Source organism: Branchiostoma lanceolatum, chromosome 5 (assembly GCF_035083965.1).
Source record: "Branchiostoma lanceolatum isolate klBraLanc5 chromosome 5, klBraLanc5.hap2, whole genome shotgun sequence".
Classification (NCBI taxonomy): Eukaryota; Metazoa; Chordata; class Leptocardii; order Amphioxiformes; family Branchiostomatidae; genus Branchiostoma; species Branchiostoma lanceolatum.
In genome coordinates, this window is record NC_089726.1 from 13,087,593 (window position 1) to 13,109,807 (window position 22,215).

The following is a 22,215-nucleotide window of genomic DNA, read 5'->3' on the forward strand; positions in this document are numbered from 1 at the left end:
TAGATTGTGGTCCGCCATTCCAAGAAGCTTCTTTGTCAAACCGTCAGTGTGAGGCCACTATACTTTAGCAGTTCCCACAGGTGCCCCTCCTGGCGGATTGTACAGAACTGCAAATAATGGTCCATGATGGCACCATCGCACTTCACTGCACTGCCCAGAACTTAAGACGAACATTTGACCTCTGTATAGCTATTCAACATTATCCGCGGACTTCAGTCTTTAATCTTTTGTTTCTATTGTTGGCATTGTTTACAAAACAAAATCCGGCCTCACTCCGGTTTAACTTGAGTGGACATTACAAAAGCAAGTGCGTACAAGTGAAACCAAAGAAGCAAAAGGTATATAGGAAACTGACGTACGCACAATCGAGCCGTGGAAAATTACATGTCCATGTTGAACAGCACGTAGGCTTGGACTTCGCAGGCTTTTTGATGTTTAACTATTCAAGTTAGCCTCGTCAGCGACAGTAAACAAACGGGGATAAACTTTCATTTGACCTGGTTGAGCAAAACAAAAACAGGTCATATTCCTTTGATTTCTAACGTTACTGCTTCATATATGCGTGTCTGATTTATTTGATATGTTCATTAGACTCTGTGTTCCATGAGTGTCTTATCCGACGGCTACATTGTAATTTAGATAAGCACTAACGTTAGTGTTTCCTTGAACATCATTTTTCAAAACTTGCTTTTGCCATGTCCGGAGTTAAGATGAGAACCTTCTTGCTGTAAAACTTTAACATTATCTCCAAATTCAAATGGCAACAAGTGTCCAGGCGATGAGACTTTTTCCCCTCAAAAGATTTTTAAGCCGTTTCTAACCACGCCTTGCTCATCATGTTTCGTTCCCCTTTACGTCCAGAGCTTTAACGTTACGTCCATATGAATGCATCATCAACGAAAAAAAAAGAAATTTGTACAAAAAATTTCAATCACAGAAAAACTTCTGCAAGGTGGTGTAACGACATAAACGTTAACTATAAGTAAATCCATGGAGGATGACGTCACATGGAGAGCCTGTAAATGACAAAAATGACGAAAATAGACCAAGGTGAATAGACCAAGAAAGGAGGTTATTAAAAGTTGATAAAACGCCAGTGAGGTTTAAATCTCATTAAATTGGATGGAAGAAATGACAAAGGAAAGTACAAAGAACGCGTAATACTTATTGTAGAATCTACAGACGTGGATACTCTCAATATCATACCCCCTGCGAAGAATGACGTATAGATATAACGGTACGATGATAAATGTCACCAACTGTCATATCAATAACATTACCCATGATCCTTTGTGGCTGATTTACCAGGACGCATGCGCACAATGCAGACGATAAGTTTCCGCAGAAACAGGAGCCGGTCAGATTTGGGCGCAGTTTTTACCACATTTTCATGGCTTTGTGCCATTTTCTTCACCCAAAGACAACAAGCAGAACGAATTTAACGTTTCCCTGTTGTAGAAATACCATTCTTCAGAAGAAAGCTGACAGAAAAAGGTTTGTAGAATCTTTGTTTATGAATGAGTGTGTTTAAAAAGTCAACAAGGCCGCGGACTGGCGGCCTTTTCAGATCGATTCCGTTCATTTTGCCCTCTGAGATTATTCAGCGGGCAACATTTACGAACATGCTGCTGCTAAAATAAGAAGCCTGTTGTATTTCCGCCTCAGTTCGATCACGTACATCGTAGTTGACCGGTAAAGACGTCTAGCTCAGTCCATCTCAGAGGAGCGCTGGGGAAAATCAATTGAACTGCCGAGGATACAGATAATTGCATTTGACGGTTTGATCTTTGCTCGTTTTTGTGGTCTTGAGGATCAAAACACAAGACCTGGATTTCCGCTCAGCAAAAATGGCTATCAGAATTATAATATCTAGCGTCATGAAGGTGGGCCAACGTTTCCTGACTTCGCTGCCTGACCGACAGAAAATATTCCATGATGGTACGACAGCGCGACTATAAATATAACATTTCCTCCACTCTTGCACTCCGGATTTGTACAATGAACCGTTATTTGTCAATCTGCCAAACGATGTTTGTAGACCTCTTGTTGCTCTTCAGGAGTGATGACTCTGTCTATATAGCTACAACATACGATGGAGCATCACGCCCCTCCCACCTTGTCCTCATTGTTGCTCATCATCAATAAAAGATGTGCATTATGGCTGCAGGGGGAGTTTCAATACATATGGAAATCAGTTGTCCTCATTATCAATTGGTGTAAATTGTCTTCTGTTTACTGTTTAACTTCTACATTTTAATCACTCATATGTGCTAAAAACATTGATTTTTCTCTCTCCCCTTTCTCCTACTGTGAATAGTGGTAGATCCCAACAGCTAGCAACAGTGATGGCCATGGAATAGATTATACTGCATTTCACAATTAGATCTGAGTGGTGTTGTGTGTTGGGCAGGCTGGAGAAGACGTCAGAGGTCGGAAGGGTGAAAGACAATCAACAGGATTGCATGCAAAGACCTTGTCATTTGATTAAAATCCAATATCATGATGATCTGTTGCCACAGACTATAGGATGACATCAACATAATGTTGGTGGAAAATATTAAGAGCGGAAATGAAAGAATAATTACATTTCTTTGATTGCAAAAGAGATAATTTCCTGGCTGGTAAATGCAAACTAAGGACAGACATGATGTCATTGTATCCCCTAGTTCCCTTTCCTCCAGACACCACCAATGAAAACAATCTAATGCTGTCTGTCTGTTTGATAATTTGGCTAGGTAGAGGTACCAATCAATTATTCAGGGATACTACATATCTGGGATTCAGTCCAACACTCATCTACTGTATTGGTTTTCTTTTTACATAATATATCGACCCTATTCCAGTGCTAGTTTAATCAGTCACTTCTGCAAAGTCAGCATGATCCAAGGTTATTCCTTGCATTATGCTATGAGGACCCCTACAAGCAATTATAAACATTGTTTATGATTGATTGTAGGGGTCCTCATGATAATGCATTAAACATGTATTTGTGATTTTTCATTTTCTAAGGTAAATGCTCAGTGGTATTGAAGTATACTCCCAGACGATAGCGTTAAAAGAGACTACTAGTTTCAGTACTATGTACAAGTCATTGTTTGGTGCCCCTGTTGCTATGCAAAACCTCCCCTCTTTTTGGCTGAGCGTAAATTTAACAACCAACCCTCCAGACTACCAATTTTGTTTGTGATATAAATCAACAGATTTTTTTAGAGTATGTCACGATGACTCATTGACAGGAGATTATAGAAACAGACGTTTTTTGCTTTGTTGCCATATCACAGTTAATTTGATTAGTCCTTCCGTTGCGCCTCCTTTATCGTGAATCAATACATGTTGTATTAATGACAATTAAAGCAAATCAAGCGACTGTCTTACTTGGAATCCAAAGCCATATTTTGTAACCAAATTATCAGTGCCATATCTGGGTTCATTGTTGGAGTTGTTTATAGCGGAAACTTCGGTAACCTGGTACCCTGTTGTTGGTAGCCTGTAAAGAGGTAACATGCTACGGATCAGTGCCTTACGAAAACCCAGTCATTCACCTTCCTCTGTGGTTCTCACTGTAGTGCTACTTGTATAAAACACAGTTACGGTTGGATTGTGTAGGAAATCCTTTTCAGAATGTTATGGTTATACATGGCATTATGATTATGAAAAGAAAGCACCACTATTTTGTTATGGTTGCCATCAAAGGGGCCAGTGTGTTACAGTGGCTATTGTTTGTTTACTCTTCAGAAAAGCTGTGTTTATATTCGCTTTCATTGGGAGAGGGTCCAGTCTTTTTTTCATCTCAGGGGGTTCTAAGCCTGGGCTTTAATCCTTTCATCTGGTAAAATGTCTTATAAAGGGAGTGAATCCCTGAAAGGTATGTGGGTCAATCCAAGTAGGCTTGCTGCAAAAGAGGATACAACTCACATAAATACCCTCTTTACGCTCCCTTTATTTGGACAGCTTGACCCAACTTTCTCTGGACAAAAACGGTCAGTTCAATAACTCTTGTGGTGCATTAGTGCTTCTGTATTTGACATATCATGTGACATGAAAGTTTCTTCAGCTGGCAAGCTTTAACTAAGATTTCTAGATATCTTACAGATTTCACTTTTTAGCAGCCAAGTGGATGTTTTTCAAAACTTTTTGCCCTGTTTTGTTACTAATCAGCAAGAGTTCATTGTTCCTAAACAAATTGGTGACTCATCAATAGTATGGTCTGTGAAAGAAATTGAAATTTGCACAAATTCAAACTCTCACAAGATATAGCATGTTGACACAGACTCTGTCGCTTCAGCATACACTCTCCATGTGGTCTATATGTTGACCAGTACGTTGGCAGACGTGTACACGTTCCGACAGTTTGTGACAACCGCTGCTCACAAAACTCAATGTGTACAGACCAACCATGACGTTGTTTTGGTGTGGTTGAATCTCAGTCCAAGCCTTAACAAACAGATTATGGTATAAGACGTTTTGCCTGAATACCAACTAACTCTTCCTGGTGGCTAATCAAAGAAGATGCTTGTTGAATGGCAGGTAATGATTTTACTCTAATGCTTTGAAATATCTTTTGCATGAAATCATGAATGTTAAAAATTCTAAGTTCTTTTCTTCCAAGACAAACTTTGCCACTAACACAATGAGGCACCTCTTTGGAGTTCATTCATCAAGTTTTAGTTGTTTACAGCTTCTCTATTGTAATATAATCTTCTAAAAGTATTTTGTTAGTCATTGTAATATGCTCTGATACAGAAACGGTATTGACATTGTCACCATAGACCCATATCGGTGACTTGTTTGTCTTCCATGGAGACAGGGTCACCCACGACCATGTTTGAAGGTTCCATGTTGGAGTATGTAAGTGTGTTTGTATAGGAAACAACCCTAGTTCTGGGGACTAGAGGATATTCAACGTGGGTCAAGGTGCTGGTATGCTAAGTAAACGCAGGTATGGAACGAACTAACACTGCACATACTGGCTTTTAGTCAACAATAGATTGATCAGCAAAACCTTTCTGTGATTGGGTTGGTTTAAACTAGGCTTTAAAAGTTCTGTGACTCTTGTCCAGAGGGTTAAGAAGTATTTCATTGTTCAAAACAAATGCTTGGCACAGCAGGGTTACGCAGTTTGCTAAATTGTGTGATATCCAATCAAAGAAAAAATGTTATGGTTCAACTTAACAACCTAGAATTCAATACAACATGTAGACTAAAGAAGACCACTCATACTAAGTACTAAGTAGATTCTATTCAATGATGGAGTAGGAGTAATTCAAAGAATGTAGCTCTGTTTAACATTCTTTCTAGAGTGTTTGCTGGCTTCTTCGATTTTTTTGACAATTTGGAGGCAAGCTCTCAGTGTTTTTCTCGACATTCAGTCATAGGTGTGGCTGACAATTAGATTTGAGTAAGGTTGACTAATTCAAGGTAGAAATCTTCAATTAGTTGCGCTAACTTATTTTGGCACAATGATGTAATACTAGTATGCAGGTAGTCATGTGAAATATGTTTTTAAAGTTGTGTTCTGTGTAATATCTAACAGCACATGTGAATGATCTAGAATCTTTTGTATCTACAAAGCAATTTTGATAACATGCTGTCATTACTCTGTTTAGACTATCATATCAATAATGACCATGATTTTTTGTTGTGAGAGTTGTGCTATTGAATGGTATGAGAGTTCTTTCACCTGGCATGAGCATACCAAAGCTAGGAGCATTTTTTGTTGCACAAATATAGACAAGAATTTTTGACTGGGCCAAGTGGGATTGAAGTTCTCTAAAATACACACATCACATGAACAGCTGTTGGTGATACAAACCGTTGCTATGCACGCAGGAAAACCAATTAAGCATAACTGGAAGATAGCTGTGTTGCTATTAGAGGTAGTCATACAGTATAGGGTTTTATCAAACTTTGCCACAATATATTATGCCTGCCATTTGATAGGATAGGGTGTTTTGGACCTATTATCATTTGTAAATCATTCCCAGAGGTAGTACTAGTAGTTCAGAGGTTTTATATACGCTAGTAGTAGTAGTACATGATGTAGGTCATACCAAATACTTTGTGTACTGTACCAATGAAGGTGTTTTGGGAAATAAATATTTGATAAATCTATTCCCATCATACTTACGTAGAACTTACAAGTGCAGACTCAGTCCCAAGATATCATACTTAGCACTATCCTTGGCTTAGCACTATCCTTGGCACTATCCTTATAAGCCAGGCATGAAAAAAAAGTTATATGAAATCATACTAGTAGTACATTTGTTTGACTTGGCCTCAAGTCCCTATACTTAATGTGTGTTGTAGTGGGAAAATTGAGGTTATTTGATCATTTTTGCCATATATCATGAAATGTTGACCAGATATAGTGCCAGAGTATGATTTTATTGAGGGTTATAAGGGCAAACTGAGCAAACATGTATTGGGTAGTGTAAATTTACACTTGTATACTAATTGCATCTCAGTGATTTACTGCAGTCTATTGTATTCTAATGTAGTGTGAGAAGTCCATAAAACAATCTGCATATCATAGACCTCCTGTTGAGGCATTTTGTCTTTGCATAGCTTCCTTCAGGCAATACCTGACCAACCTAAATAGTTTTCCATGTGTGTTGTCACTTCAATGATTATTGATTCCTCCAACATGCAGTAGGGAGGTCATTTGCAACATTTTAACAATACAAATCTTGTGTACCCATTCCTTCGGTGTCCTGACGCACGCACAGCAACCATCGTAACACGGGATGCATGTGATCGTTTACCAGGTTTATGAGGGGGAATGTAAACTTGGGAATAGTTTATCGAGTTCCATGTCACTTGTTGTACACCAATCGGGTCATGCATTGTGTTGGAGTCTGGTCGTCAACCAAGCGAATCCACTCTTTCAAAGCAGGTGGACACCCTACGCCGTGGACGGCGAGTAATGTTTGTGCGTATAATATTAACTTAAGGCTTTTGTGCGTGTTAAGGTACATTGGTTATGAAAGAAGGGTGCCGTATGTTTGTTGGGGGGTGCTTTGTGAGGATCACGTTCGAACCCGCGTCCTAGACAGACACAGCAACAGAAACAGTGTACCTGTACATTCACTTTCAGCATTCGAAGTCACACTGCCTGAGTTTGTTTGGGGATGAGACACATGCAATTGTAAGGGTTGCAATAGTCTTGAAGTGGTTTGTGACATGTCATATTTTGTTGGTAACAATGTTGAGAAACATTTTGGAAGATTTGTAAATCATTTCAGTTAGGTGGATTGTCTTTTTTTTGCCTATGTCCATGTGGTTGTCATCTAATTCTAAAGTAAGTAAACTTTCACCAAAGAAAGTGTAGAACTTAGAAGTCCACCCTAGCAACAAACCACGTTCTCCCTCAGCTATGATCTTTAACCTTCATTTTGCTTCCTAGCCTCTAATTTGACATATCAATTCATTGTCTCCCCATTGACCATTTGTGGTCTGTCCCCAGGTGAAAGTGTATGGTTATGCCACATTGGGCATGTTTGCTACATACAGCCTTTTAGCTCAGCACGTACTAGCGTGTCTACAATGTACACATGGGTCGCTCGTTTTGTTCAGAGCTACAATATACCATGTGCACAGCAGGTACAATCTTTGTGCTTGAAATTCCTTAAGGCTTTGGTACCCTTTGTATTGTAGAAAATGTAAAACAGGAAGGCAGGTTCAACATACAGTTATGGTCTTTCTTTCTTACATGTTACCATTGATTTCCCCTTTGGTTGTGTTAGAGCTCTTCACAAAAAATTTAAACAGCAGATCAGGTTGGTAGTTTTTCATTACAGTAAGTTAAAGTAACCATTTTAAGTAACAAAGGTACAGTATGTTAAGCAGTGTTCTCGCCAGCGCCCGTCCTCCCGTCATTTGAAGGGTTTTTGTCGCTCATGACGGACAAAATTTTTGCCCAACCCGTCATTTTTAATGGACAAAAATAAAGATATTTAAACAAAGCTTAGAATTTTCAAAAAGTCAAAAGGATCAGCGGAAGTTTGTGACGAGGGCAATCTAGATCATTTCTAATGCCCGCCGGCGACAACCCCAGCAACACACAGAGAGCGGCGTGGTGGTTGCTAGTAATATTTGGTGGCCGCCGAAAACTCGGCGTCATGCGCCGCCCTCACCACTACAGTTTTGGCCGGTCGCATCAGGCTGACGTTTAATTCTGTTTTGTCCCTCTCGGTTCACCGTCAGTTAATGTCATCAAAGAAGCCTTAAAATTCAGAAATACTCCTATAGCTATCAGGCTTTCTGTAATCTGTGTAAACAGTATTAAAGTTTTAAGCCGCGGCGGCTGAGTTATACGCTTTCTTCCCGCCAGAAATGGTAAACAGGCGTCAGATATTGTAATTCACCAATCACAGCGCACGTCTCCGTCGCGTCAAGAAAAAACAACCAATGACATGCGAGTCTCGCTACTCGCCAGATTTCAGCTAATCGTGAATTTGCGAGATGTTAGGGGAATGGCGGGGATCGCAAGGATCGCACGACGAAGCGGCTGTTGGAAGGCTTGAATCGACAACTTTTGAACACATTCAGTGCAGTTACCGGAGAAATTAACCGTGAAAAATATGGGACAAAAAAAATGGACGTCTTTATTGCGTTCTTTCTTAAAGTAGGGTGTCAAATTCCTCATTATGTTCAATAATTACAGGGCGCATATGGAACAAGTGTTGAAAAGTTGTGTTTTATTTTTACCGACTTATTCTGTGTGTATTTTTTGTAGGACGTATCTGATACGTAGTAAAGTTTTGTTGAGCTAAATTCTATTTTCTTTGCCGATTGTATACAACATAGAAGTGCAGCTTGGGTGTGAACATTCGATATTACCACGATGACGGCACGCCTCCCAAAAAAATCAAGCCTGAAACCCTTGTGTAATTTTTCACCGAAAGAGATGTCATTAAACTATGCTTATTCTACTAGGAAATTTGCCCCTCAAAATGCAGGAAATAGCGTTTCAGAGGGTCTAGATTTCAAAATTTCCCGGGGGGGGAATACCCCCGGACCCCCTAGAATGGTCACGCCTCCGGCGCGACGCCTCGCGCCTTCGGCGCTCGATATGTTCTTCCCTGAAGCAAAATTGAAATGACGGGTAAAAATTTCAGGCTGGCGAGAACACTGATGTTAAGTTAGAAAAAGAGGAAAGAAAAAGAGGAAAAGAAGAGGGGGGTCTTACTTGGTTGACATAGTTTGTGATCATTTTCCTCTTTTTAATGTATGTTAAATTAAATGTAGCTGGTTGAAGAGTGCAACACATAGAATAGATGTACATGTGTGTGCTCTTACACTGATTGGTTACTGTAAGTGTAACTGTCAGGTTGCATGTTTTGGTTTTGAAGAGATGGCATAATCAAATTTGGGTTTTTTAAAAACAGGTTTATCTACATGTAGATAGTCTTGAGTCCCAGATGAGCTGTGTGTTTTGTTTCTCAGAAGCCCCCGAATCTGTTCATCCCTCCAGGCAGTGTCTTATCAACATAATATCTGATTTGTGCCTGGATAGCACAAATCACACTGGAGGGAGAAGAGTGTGTCATTGTTGAATTCCATTGTAAACTTCCAAAGTATGGAAATGTATTATTTTGCTGCAATGTTATCAAAGTGTCTTTATCAGGTACTAGATAATCGGAATTCAAAATTAATTTTGCCAGGATATTTTGCAATTCATCTTTACGAGCACCACATTCTATAACTGTAAAATGTAGCTGTATGATATTGCACTGAGGCAGAATCCTTGGGGATTTCACCAGTGTGAGGGATCTGCTGCTCACCTGGTCCTAGAGTGCTTTACACGTTACAAGGGGTTCCAGCCACACACACAGTCAGAACCCTCTCTTTTCTTTAAAGGATTATGGTAGTAAGTGTCACATGTCTGGCAAATGTCAACTTTAACATTCCGAAGATTATAAGTGTGTGATGAAAATTTTAATGACCTGCCTAAGGCCATCAACAACAGCAATTTTACTGTACCTTTTTTACTGTACCTTTTTTACTGTATCTTCTATTCTTCTGCAAAGCAGTGTTATTGTGGTTACTATGGTGCAGAGATTTGACACCAACAAAAGTACCTAAGGTGATTTCACAAATGTGTCCATTATTTCCACCTTAAGGAGGCGGAACCTGTCGTGGATTATATGGCTGACTTGGTACATTGTAAAATGATGACATCTGTCAGGACAGGGGACCTGAAAGCTATTAATGTGCCATATATAATTCAGTAATCATCATGACGCCAGGGCTTTCCTTACGAAACTCCAGCCATGTGAGGACATTGCTAGATTCAAGATTTCAGAAAGTGGATTGGCCTTACTTGCTGTGCACTTACAGTCTGACTCTGAGCAAATCTACATGTGAGCTAGTAGAATCAAGGGTATTATTTTGGCATGGATACAATGGATAGGCTCATAAAAAGGGACATACATATGTATGATTTGTATTGATCTGTGCTATGTATGTTGATTTATATTCACATTCTCAATGCTTCAGTCAGCTTCTTTTCCAGGTCTATAATTCTGTATCCTGTGATATTTTTCCTACGTAGTGTAGAGTAGATCTAATATTTCATGTGGGGAGATGTGGTCAGGTGAACTTTATTGTGTAGGACTTGGCCCCTTGGATTGGGTTTGATTCATTCCTAACTCGCCTAAGAAAACCTCTCCACGCCATGAGCTTTTGAATTTTATTGTAGAATAAAGACTTGTGTAGAAACCAGACAATGGCATGTTGTGGCATATTGGTAACTGACCTTCTGTTTTCTAAAGAGGGATTGTATGTGATGTGTGGTGTGGTGCTTTGAACTGTCCTTCATGATGTAGAAAAGTCATTGTGATACCTTCAAATGTTTTTTGTAGGATCAAGGAGGTTTTAACCTCCTTGGTGGGATATATCATAATGTGGTGTGGTCAAGAAACAGTATGATGTCAAATGTTTGACTATACAGTAGTAGATATTAGTAATGATATACAAAGGTTTCCACTTTTTGTAGCATGAAGGAAAATAGTATTACTGCATATTGTAGTCTGTATAACGCAAACTCCAGCTGTCCGGGGATTTCTGTCCCCTCCCTTGGGCGGCTATGCAGTTACAGGGCGGCAAGCCGTTACAGGAGCTTGATTGAGTTCAGGCTATGCATATTGATGCTATCAAAAACTCTCGTAAGTATAATACAAGAAGGCTACAATGTTCAAAATAATGTTAAGAATTAATGGCCATCCTAGAGTTGTTTTTCAAATTTTACAGTATATGATTCAAGCCAGGTAAAACGTAGACCTAGGATGTGCATAAACATAAGTACCCTTTGTAATACCCACATGTACATGTACTTGCTATAGGGGCTGAGAACAACAAAGGATAGGTTCAAGTTCATGCTAACTGTTCCCTTGAGAACTCTTGCTTGAAATTAGACTAACGTGCCATTGTGGTCCTTATTTTTATTCCTCTTTGGCAAATGAGGTTTGTGGTAACTACTAAATTAAAATGCACTTCACATCATGCTCTTTCTTTCAACAGAATTTCTTTCCTCGTTGTACAAAACTAAATACCATGGATGAATTATTGATAGATGATGATTGTACATAACAACGGCAAGGATTAACTCATGTCTTCTCTTTGTGTTTCCCTCAGGCCATGAGGCAACGCTGAAGTCTCTGAAATAGGAGGTATTGGTGTGATTGCTGGGATACAGGGTTGCCGCGAATGGAATGATCCTCCGCTGCAACAGTTTGAACCATGACAGACGTGGAGAAGGACGTCGGCGATGCCAACAACAACAACAAACACGACAAAATCATGGAGAATAACAGTGATGTCTCCAGCCCGACCGTCCTATCCACGATGTGCTACAGACTGGAACACAATGACTTACCGTGTGACTGTAAAGAGAACTTTGAGGCCATGTCTCAGACACAGCTGCTGCTATTGGCCGAGGAGGAGCAGAAGAATGAGGATGCTGCTGTGTTGCAGGCATGGACAGGGAGTGCAGCCACCAGTCCCATCAGTAAAAAGTAGGTCCAGACTCTCTGCGATTGTATCTGTTATCTGTCTTTAAGTTTAACATGGACAGGGAGTGCAGCCACCAGTCCCATCAGTAAAAAGTAGGTCCAGACTCTCTGCGATTGTATCTGTCTTTAAGTTTAACATGGACAGGGAGTGCAGCCACCAGTCCCATCAGTAAAAAGTAGGTCCAGACTCTCTGCGATTGTATCTGTCTTTAAGTTTAACATGGACAGGGAGTGCAGCCACCAGTCCCATCAGTAAAAAGTAGGTCCAGACTCTCTGCGATTGTATCTGTCTTTAAGTTTAACATGGACAAGGAGTGCCGTCACCAGTCCCATCGGTAAAAAGTAGGTCTAGACTTTCTACGATTGTATCTGTCTTTAAGTTTAACATGGACAGGGAGTGCAGCCACCAGTCCCATCAGTAAAAAGTAGGTCTAGACTTTCTACGATTGTATCTGTCTTTAAGTTTAACATGGACAGGGAGTGCAGCCACCAGTCCCATCAGTAAAAAGTAGGTCCAGACTCTCTACGATTGTATCTGTCTTTAAGTTTAACATGGACAAGGAGTGCCGTCACCAGTCCCATCGGTAAAAAGTAGGTCTAGACTTTCTACGATTGTATCTGTCTTTAAGTTTAACATGGACAGGGAGTGCAGCCACCAGTCCCATCAGTAAAAAGTAGGTCCAGACTCTCTACGATTGTATCTGTCTTTAAGTTTAACATGGACAGGGAGTGCCGTCACCAGTCCCATCGGTAAAAAGTAGGTCTAGACTCTCTACGATTGTATCTGTCTTTAAGTTTAACATGGACAGGGAGTGCCGTCACCAGTCCCATCGGTAAAAAGTAGGTCTAGACTCTCTACGATTGTATCTGGGAACAAATTGGTCTTTTTGTCTAGACCAAACAAGTAGTTATCTGTATCTTTTTGGCTGTATGTCAGACATTTTCTCTCAATAATTCAAGCCAACTGATCTGATATATATTTGTATTCCTGTTGGACCTCACGTTCAAAGAACCATGCCTCCCTCTAGTCACTGGATTGTGTATGAAATGAAAAGATGTCTGTCTGTATCACTATCTGTTTAGCCCGTATAACCGCCCTTCATCGTAACACACCAGCTTCATAAAAATGTCCTGATACATAATATTTATATGAAAATTTAGTCTTCATCATGAGTTCATGTGATACAGCACTTGATGCAGAATATGGTGTGGCAGTGCCTAAAGTCAGCAATATCAATGTGTCCACTTAACTTTACTCTCTAATTCCACTTTCCCAACCGTTATTCTTATATAGACAATAACAAATGAAGAATGATTTTAATCTATCATTAAGGATTAAAAGCAGTTGTCACAAACATGGTTGTTTTTTTCCTTCCCTCCTCCAGTAGCCATAAAGAAGATAGAATACTACAGGTAGACCGAGACAGAGACCTGTGTATGTCAGATGTCTTCAAGTACCTGTACCTAGGGAGGGATGAGGGGAAGCATAACAAGGTCAGGATGCACTTTTACTCCTTATTGTACTATTCTGAGTAGTACCATACTTCATTGTTATAGGATTTTTTACTCTTTCTCAGGCAACCAATATTAAGAAACATATTTTTATCATCATTTATAAGAAGAATATTTGTTTATGTGAAAGTGATGATGGCAGTAATTGTACAATAGCAGTTAAACCTATAGAGAACATAGTTCTGTTGAGAAGTGTAATACTAATAAGTGTGATGCTTTCATACAAGACTTATTTTTGTGTTCACATCGTGAAAGTTTATGTGGCACAAAGTGCACTCTTTACATGTTTGCGTTTGAAGCAGTTTAAGTGGTTACGTGTACACTGTGCAATCTATCCTTTGACCCTTTGTGCTTGCTTCAAAAACGACTAGTCAAAGATTGTTACAGTGAGAGTTCATGTGTTTATCTGTCGTTCTCTGCTTTATTCCCCCACCACAGAACATTCCAGGCTGGGACATGTGCAAGACTGGTCACAAGGAGGGCATCCACTTCTACCAGACCTACCCCAAACCCACCGGAAAGCCATCACGGTGCAGCAGTGCCCCCTACTCCAGAAGTAATGATGACAATGGCAGCAATAAGAGGACTCCACGCAGTGCAGGGACACGAGACAGGTGGGACATGGCTAACATGATGATTCTCTGTGAAATGATCATATGCAATGATCAGCATATATTCAGAACGTAATGCACATATGGTAATTAGCCTGCTATTTAAACCTATTGTATCTGCCGAGTCTCTTTTGTTCTCTTTGGTCAACGTTGCAACAGAGTGACGGGCATTGCATATGTCTTTGGACACTATATGAACCTATATACGAGATATTGACCTTATATACACGAAAACGACCTTAAACGCTTACGTTCTGCAGGCATGCTGTGAGGATCTATGTAGACTTCATTTGTGGGTACAAAACTCACAAAGCTGCACTGAAAACACATGTTGGGCGCCCTTTGTCATTAAAGCATTTTCTTATCTCTATTGCCTAACCTGTGCTTATAATGCATAAACATCTTTAAGTTTCATGAAGTGAACCCAACTGAACTTACAGTTTTAGTTATGAATGCATTGCTAACATGATTAAGTCACCTATCAAGGTAAGGTACATAAGTATAGAAACACCTGCTTATTGGTGTCAAGCTTCCCCTTGAGTCAAAGACGTATTGTGGATGTTGAAAAGAAACTAGCTTTATTCCTGCTTGTAGGAGAAGAGTGCAGTCTGCTAGTGTGGCTCTGTCGCTACGGTCTGGAACGCCTTTGCAACGTCGTAATTACAAGTAATGACTATGTTTCTGTGGTGTCCACAGTTGGTGGGGAAGTGCGTACATGTTGTCCATGTCTGCAGAGGTGTCGTAGAGTAAGGGAGAAGGACTATGGTTGTCTAGAATATTAGAATGTATTACTGTAATGTACATGTGTTGGTATAACTGGTGTGATATACAATCTTGACTATAACTGGTGAAGCTAAATTTTCGTCTATTGGTGCTTGGAAGTGGTGAATGGCAGTGTCAATGATTCTTATGCCTAAATGTATCATAATGTAAGTTATTATAGGAAAAGCCAATGTGGGATTTTACTAACACACGGGTGGGTCTAACTGGCAACAGGTGTGGAAACTGACCGTGAAAGTACTGGTGTAACTGTGTAATTGGTATCCACTGTCCCTGTGTGGTGAACCCTACCATTTGAAGGTACATGTACGTGTATTAACAGAAAAAAATGCTATGATATTTCACTTCTTTAAGCTTTACTCTATTGTCCTGTTCCTGTGTGCACAGTGAGAGAAGACCTCCATCCAGGGAGGCCTTGGTGCTGGACACAACCTCCCCAATCCCCTATGACTTCAGGTATCACCAGCAGTCACAACAGTATGTGGAACAGTACAGGTGCGATTCAAATACTTAGCTATTCTTCAAAAATACATTCCTCCCTCCCTACCTGTTGTTTGCCTTTTTTGCCATTTTATTTACCACTATTTGTTTATTAAGTAACGAAAAGTTTTCCCTGCACTTGCAGACTTGGGCAGTTATCGATGTTGAGAATAACAGTAGAACGAATGGACTTTATTGCTCAACAGTTTTACATGGCACTACTACTGTACGAAGTATGGCAACAATGATAAAGCAATCAGTACATTGATACTCGTCTATTCTAAATAAAAATGAATAGATGCACTGATTGAAGTGTTGTCTGCACTAGCTGCAGTATCTAAAATTGCCAAAAGGGGGCGTTGCTGTATCATGGCTAACACTGATTTAAGAGCCCCATAGTGACAGAGATAAGTACTGCAACAACCAAGATTCATATAGATTCAGGAAAGCATGATAAAGTGAAAGGATTTCAAATAGAGTTACAAATGTTAACCAACATTTTAAGCATATCTATATGAAAAAAGAATAGCCATCATAATAGTATACTTTCTGACTTTGAGGTGTGCTTTTCATGATTTTGTTTGTGTCATTTAAACAGAGAGGATTATACCTACACGAGATTGAGACATGCAGTTGCAGTCAGATCTGCTAGAGGGAACCAGCGAGGTGGCAGCCTGTCCAGACCCATGGCCTGGTACACCCCCAACAGGACCTATTCCTTCAACCTGGACCAAGATGCAGTCAAACTGGGCAACAACATCAGCAGGCCTGCACCTACCAGCAACTTGGCAGAGAAGAAAAACAATAACTTGGTGAGACCTTTGAAAGATATCTTTAATATCTCTCCCTTTATGGTTCCTATGTCCCAGAAAGAACACTTGATACTAATAGTTTGTATTCAAAATGTTCAAACTGTATTTCTCCTGTATTCCCTGAGCAAAGTTCACCCAAGTATCAGGTCGCTTCTACAAATATATGTCTTTAACTGAAATGTATTACATGTCTTCCTTCAAAAACATATACTATGCCAATGAGGTAATAATTTGCATGAATGTATGTGTTGTTTTGTTTCGTTGATGAAGGACTCTGATGAAGAAGCGTCGTCATGGTACCATCATTACAGACTGAATCAGAACTTTACCTCCAGACAGCTCCCCGATCTGGACACAAACACCAGCAATCATTCAAACACAGGAAGGGGAACCAGTCATGTTTCATTGATACTGGTAATCTGCTGCACTAGCAAGGCCAAACTGATTTCTAATTCAGTGTCTGCAAAAAATTATCTAAAAGAATGATCAAATAAATCTTCTGATTATAAGATATAAAATAGGTCTACAAAGAGTCATGATTAGAAGTCAGATCAGTAAGGATGGAAAATGGGTGCATTATAGTCCTTCGTCCACACCTCTTGTGCACTTTACTTTGTATTGAATCAAGTTGAAGATTCAAAATTCCAATGATTAAGATATTTGAATCATATATATATACATAGAGATGGATCAGTGTGGCCTTTTGAAATGGTTTGCAGTGCTCTTCTTTCAGTCAGAAAACACTAACTACCAATCACATCCGCTTTCCACAGTGTGCTGCACCCTTTGCCTCATCTTCCTCCTTTCCAACAGAACATTTCTCTTCTACATTGACAGATCTTTCTAGTTGCTTTCACAGATTAGCAGGAAAGGTTGGACTTGTGTGCGTGTGGTGTGGTGTGGTGACTGCACTGTGCCATATGTAAAAAAATCAATGCTAATTATTAAAAAGTCTAAAGTTTACATAAGCTGTATTGTCTTTGATTAACAATGTGTAATATGTGTGTGAAAACTCATTCCTTTTATTTACAGTAGTCTTGCCTAAAGAAAATTCACATCTACCTTTGATATCTGTTCCAAAGCTTTTTGAGTGAAGGTTTCAATGACTGTTGCTGTTAACGAACTCTACTTTTCCAGAACTGTCACACCAGTCGACCTGTTCCTTCCCTTAGTACATCTGTAGTTTTCCTGAACACTCTGTTTTGAAATGAAGACATCATACAAGTGTTTTGATGTTAACTCTTGTATCCACAGAGCCGTAGCCAGGAGGCTCTCCCAGCAGGCTCTGACACATACAGACTAGCGCAGTCCAGCCGCCCGAGAAGCCGCAGTAAGAGTCCCCACCCCAGGAAGAAGCGCGAGGCCCGCAGCATGATGAAACAGGCTCTAGGTGCAGGGTACTTCCCCGCACAGATGAAGTGTCTCCCTGACCGTACCTCCCCGTCCATACCCAGCCGCAGACAGCAGGAGAGGATGAACAACAACCGCCCTCATCAACATCAGCAGCTGTCAGACACCAAACAGTCAGGTATGTACAGTGTTGAATGTTGTGTTGTTTGAAGTGACATTGTGAATTCTGTGAACAAGATAACAGTGAATTCTATACTGTCTGTAGGGTATTGTTTTAAATCTAAGATGATTCAATTATGACCCAAAACTTCCCAGAAAAGCAACAAGGTAACCAATGAACCGTCACTGTCAGTACCACAGGGTTATAACTCAGTACCTCTTTCCTGCTATTCCTCCAGATGCCGACTCCAAGATGAGTCCTGTGCTGATCCGAGGAATCCGTCCCCCCACCATGACCCGCGTGACCACACCCGTCCAAGGCAAGGCCAACAGCTAAGAACTACGGGAACCATCCAGCAGGACTGGTGTAGTGGCTTCATGGACCATGTCTGTTGCTTGCCACTGATGTCTTGGAAAATATCTATACTCACCAATGCACAACAAGCCATTTTGTACTGCAAGAGACAAGCCACATAGGCGCATACTTATTGACTTTTTTGTTTTGGAAAATAATGCTTTTCCTGACCAGTTAAAAAAAGTACAACCAAAAATCCTTGCTCATATTTGTGGGCAACTAAGTGTTCTTTTGTTACAGAATAGGAAATGAAAAGTCAGTGAACCACATTCTTCTCAACAATTAATGATGAGCACAAGTATCATTGTCCACCCTCTCCTCTCAGGATTACATTCTAGTTCTGCCATTGGTAGATATGGTCACATGACATCGTTGATATATATATATAGCCAGTAAATTTGGTGATTTTGTTTTCATCTACAAAGCCTATGTTTCTAGATATTTGGTATCATACATGTCTGAGATGTTGTTAGTTATCTAGTTTGCACACTCCATATTTTCAGTGAATGTTTAGAACAAAGGTGCTCATTTGTTTTACTCATCTCTATTTTTCTAGAAAAGCAAAATCCCTGATGGAATATATTGGTCACAGATATCTTTTTTTCTTCTTTATTTTTACAGGCTGGTTTTTCCTATTATGTTAAATGATCCATGCACCCAACACCTGTTCATGGCCTCAATCCTTGTGTATGACCCTTGGTTGTCCCTAAGGCTCATCTACCAGAAATTCAAAAGGGGAAATCAGAAATTGCATATTTTTTTTTTTTTTTCTGTCAAATGTGATGTGATTCATGCATTCTCAAACCCACTTGTTATACAGTTATAGAAAACAGCAGTGTCTAAATCTGCATTTCCGAATTCATGACAGGCTACCGTAATAACATACCAAAGCTATACCCTACAATTACTTGATAGAAATGAGAGAATACTGCTATATACTGTAGATAGATATTGCTCCCCCCTCTAGACTTGGACCATTGCCAAGTGCTCCATGATCCAATCAGTGCATAATGCCACTGCTGGCTGCCATTGCTAATGAGGTGTGATGTATAACTTCATTACCAGCTGGTAGTACGTCCTGTGTAGACTTCCTGCACCTGTCAGTGAGAACCCTGAGGGGGTGGGTGGCCTGGAGGAGAAATACTTCAATGTTGAGCTTTTGACTTCTCACATTTGAACAGCATGTCTATTCACAAATAGTTGTATGGATTTAACTTCTCAGTGTATTGTTTTCGTATGTTGGAACTGTTGGCTGTTACAACTGTCTTCCTTGAGATTACTCAAACGTTTTGGCATAAGATTTCCTGGGATCTTTGTAACATTCTCCTTGCTATCAGGAGTGTCTGGAGCATTGTACATAAGTGGTCTTCCAAGGCATTGTATTGGTGGGACACATTTAAGCGCCTCCTGTGGGTCTTCGACTGTATTGCACTGACAGGTGCAGGACTGAGGATTTAAAAGGCAGACATGGCCCTGCACCAAAATCCCAAATCTATACAGAATGACTTATCATTTCTCTGGATAGAGTCAATGTATTCAGGAAGGGAAAGACATCTTTTTGAATGAGAAAAGCTTGGGAGAGAGACGAAATGATAGTAACCCTCTGTTTCTGAAATGGTCCTACTAATATTCAGCACAGACATGTACTACTGTACTAGCTGATGTATCTATGAGCCACATTGGCCCAGCATTGTAAAAGAGACCATCCAATGGATGAACATTACCAGGGCAGTGGTGATGTAAACATGGAAGACTGACTGAACTTCAGAGCAGCATGTATTTGAGGGGATTGGGATAATGATAAAAATGTGCAATTCCCCAAAATTAAATCTGAAGTCAGACATGTAACTACATGACTTTAACTATATTGACCATTGTTCCATCAACACATCACCACTGTCCAAGGTGACGTCATGCCCCATTGGGGAGTCCTAAAATCTTGCAGCAGCTGCTTGAGATATACTGTACATGGAAACGGCTTCAGCTTTTTACAGAACGAATGTAAACCTGTCCCTCTTATATCGCTCAAAGAAAAGGGACAACAGCTACCTACAAGTGTGAAAGGGAGCAGTGTTGTCCAACATTCCCTGGGTACATTATCCAGTAAAGAACTGTCACTGCTTCAGGGCACTAGGCTAAGAAAACTCACTGTCATTGAATTTCATGTTGATGTCTTTTGGAAAGCAAACACAACAGCTGCCCAAATTGTAACTACAGCACTTGAAGTAATGTAACCTTCTATCTGACCATTAGAGAGTCGTAAAAGGAGATAAAAACATGTAATTTTAATGAAACAACAAGACGAGGTCACGGAAGCATGATTATAGGCATTGTGTTGGTGAACACAGTACTAACACGTTTTCCAATAGCTAGTATAGTATAACAAAACATTTTTAGACTTCAAGCATTTTGGAAGTTTTCATGGACCTTTGGGTTCATATTTCAAATTAAAAGACAGTTGCCTGGAATGCAGTACATGTTTAGATAGATGCATTAGCTGCTATTGGCTGATTCAAGAAACATTATTCCTTTTTCTTGTGGACACTTGCTGCTACTCAGGCCTTCTGTGCATTTTATATCTATAGGTTAACAACTTTAGGTAGTGGATACACCCAATTATATTCCAACCAAAAAAGCCTGAAAGGACATGCTGCTCTCCCAACACTTGCTTGCATATAGTGTTTGTCTCAAGTAATTAACAATGACTGTTTAATCACAGTATGGCGTTTTCCTGAGCCTACAGGGTGCCAGACAGATGTGTTTCCTAACTCAGGGCTTGCATGCCTGCTTTATATGTATGAGTAATTCCACTTACATCATCCTCGCACGCTGTGCGCACTGTACCTTTTCATAGCTCAACTTTTACGAGATAGTTTTACGAGGTATCGCACGATTGTTGCGAGAGTCTACCCCTGCGAATTGACGGGCTCGGCTGATTGGCTGCGATGAATCGTGCCAGAGGCAGCTTAGCATTACCCTTTAATGACTGTCGCGGATGTCATTATCTTTTCAGGAACAAATATCGTAAAAATGGGTTTTACAGAATCTTGGTGTACATTTGTTGCTGAAAAACATTGTAACCCCATTGTGTTCTAACTTGTTGGCTATACACACGGTGTGGAAACTTGTTGGCTACACACACTGTGGGAACTTCTAACTTAAGAATTCGACTTTTGTTCAGTAGTGGAGCATCTTGTTTTGTTCAGTGTAGTATGTATGTGACCTGCAGCGTAATGTGATTGCCTTGTCAATCTTGCCACAATAAACCACTATCATCACACCTAGGGCAATCAACATGTAGATGGGCTGTGTGCCCTTCAAAACAATTATGGCTGACAGCAAATGAACTTTGTTCTGTTTGGAGATGGAGCAAAATTTGATTTAGGCAGGCCATAAATTAATCCACCCTTTATTGGGGCGAGACAGTAATTGCTAGCGGAATGCAACAGAATGGTCCACTGGCATTTTGGAATTTAGACGGAATCTGCTTAGTACCTCTGTGCCTTGCATTAATTGAATTGTATTTCTCCAACTTGGATGGGCTTGTATTGTTTATGTGGAAGTTTGAATGAAATTATTGTTGCATATTATAGAAGATATTGGTAAGCTATTATGTGATCATACCACAGAGTGCAATTTCAATTTAGAGTGCAATTCTGTGAAGGGTTGCACTTGGGTTGTTATGGCTCTTTGGGGAGCGGCAGTTCTTGTAGGCTGCTGCTGAGGTAAATGGAGCCAAAATGCCACTGCATATTATATCGTCTGGCTCATTCTGAAGACAAATATCAATAAATAATGGATGAAGAAGAGACTTTATGGGCATCTGTGTGTTTTTGGTGTGAATTAGTTGTTAAGGGTGAGTGCCAAGCCAGAACACAATGTACAAGTAAGGGACACTGCAAACGACATACAGAGGAATCTCCTTGAAATTTTAGGTGACTGTGCAAGAGATTGACCCTTTCTCAATCCACCATATCTTGATAAACTGAACTATCCCCTTCCTCAGTTGCATAATGCGTTTATACACTATATACCACCAGTTATTTATCTACCGGATGATTCAGAGGCTGAATACCGTTTAAAGGGAAAATCGTAGTGTCGAAAATATAATCCAAGACGTCTGTCTCAGACATATTTGTCGCAGA

General features: G+C 40.1%; 1 protein-coding gene across 6 annotated transcripts; it reads left to right on the forward strand.

Moving 5' to 3' along the window:
* Nucleotides 1-1,299: 1,299 nt before the first annotated feature.
* LOC136435246 (uncharacterized) lies at nt 1,300-21,881 on the forward strand. Of its 6 annotated transcripts, none has more exons than XM_066428553.1 (10): nt 1,300-1,494; nt 11,635-12,014; nt 13,397-13,505; nt 13,962-14,137; nt 14,729-14,800; nt 15,302-15,409; nt 15,993-16,206; nt 16,477-16,620; nt 17,461-17,734; nt 17,955-21,881. In XM_066428553.1, the coding sequence occupies exons 2-10, from the start codon at nt 11,740-11,742 to the stop codon at nt 18,050-18,052; spliced, it is 1,470 nt and encodes a 489-aa protein (XP_066284650.1). In that variant the 5' UTR covers nt 1,300-1,494; nt 11,635-11,739; the 3' UTR covers nt 18,053-21,881. The 6 variants fall into 6 exon arrangements, with proteins under 6 accessions (XP_066284650.1, XP_066284655.1, XP_066284654.1 ...); XM_066428554.1 differs by lacking the exon at nt 1,300-1,494 and adding an exon at nt 4,873-4,939; XM_066428555.1 differs by lacking the exon at nt 1,300-1,494 and adding an exon at nt 6,819-6,928.
* Nucleotides 21,882-22,215: the final 334 nt, after the last annotated feature.

Bases quoted from the DNA above. Each gene is read 5' to 3' on its own strand.
- LOC136435246 (XM_066428553.1), top strand. From the start codon at position 11,740: ATGACAGACGTGGAGAAGGACGTCGGCGATGCCAACAACAACAACAAA. The intron at 13,506-13,961 runs GTCAGGATGCAC...CCCCCACCACAG, and splicing joins ATGAGGGGAAGCATAACAAG to AACATTCCAGGCTGGGACAT. The intron at 17,735-17,954 runs GTATGTACAGTG...CTATTCCTCCAG, and splicing joins GTCAGACACCAAACAGTCAG to ATGCCGACTCCAAGATGAGT.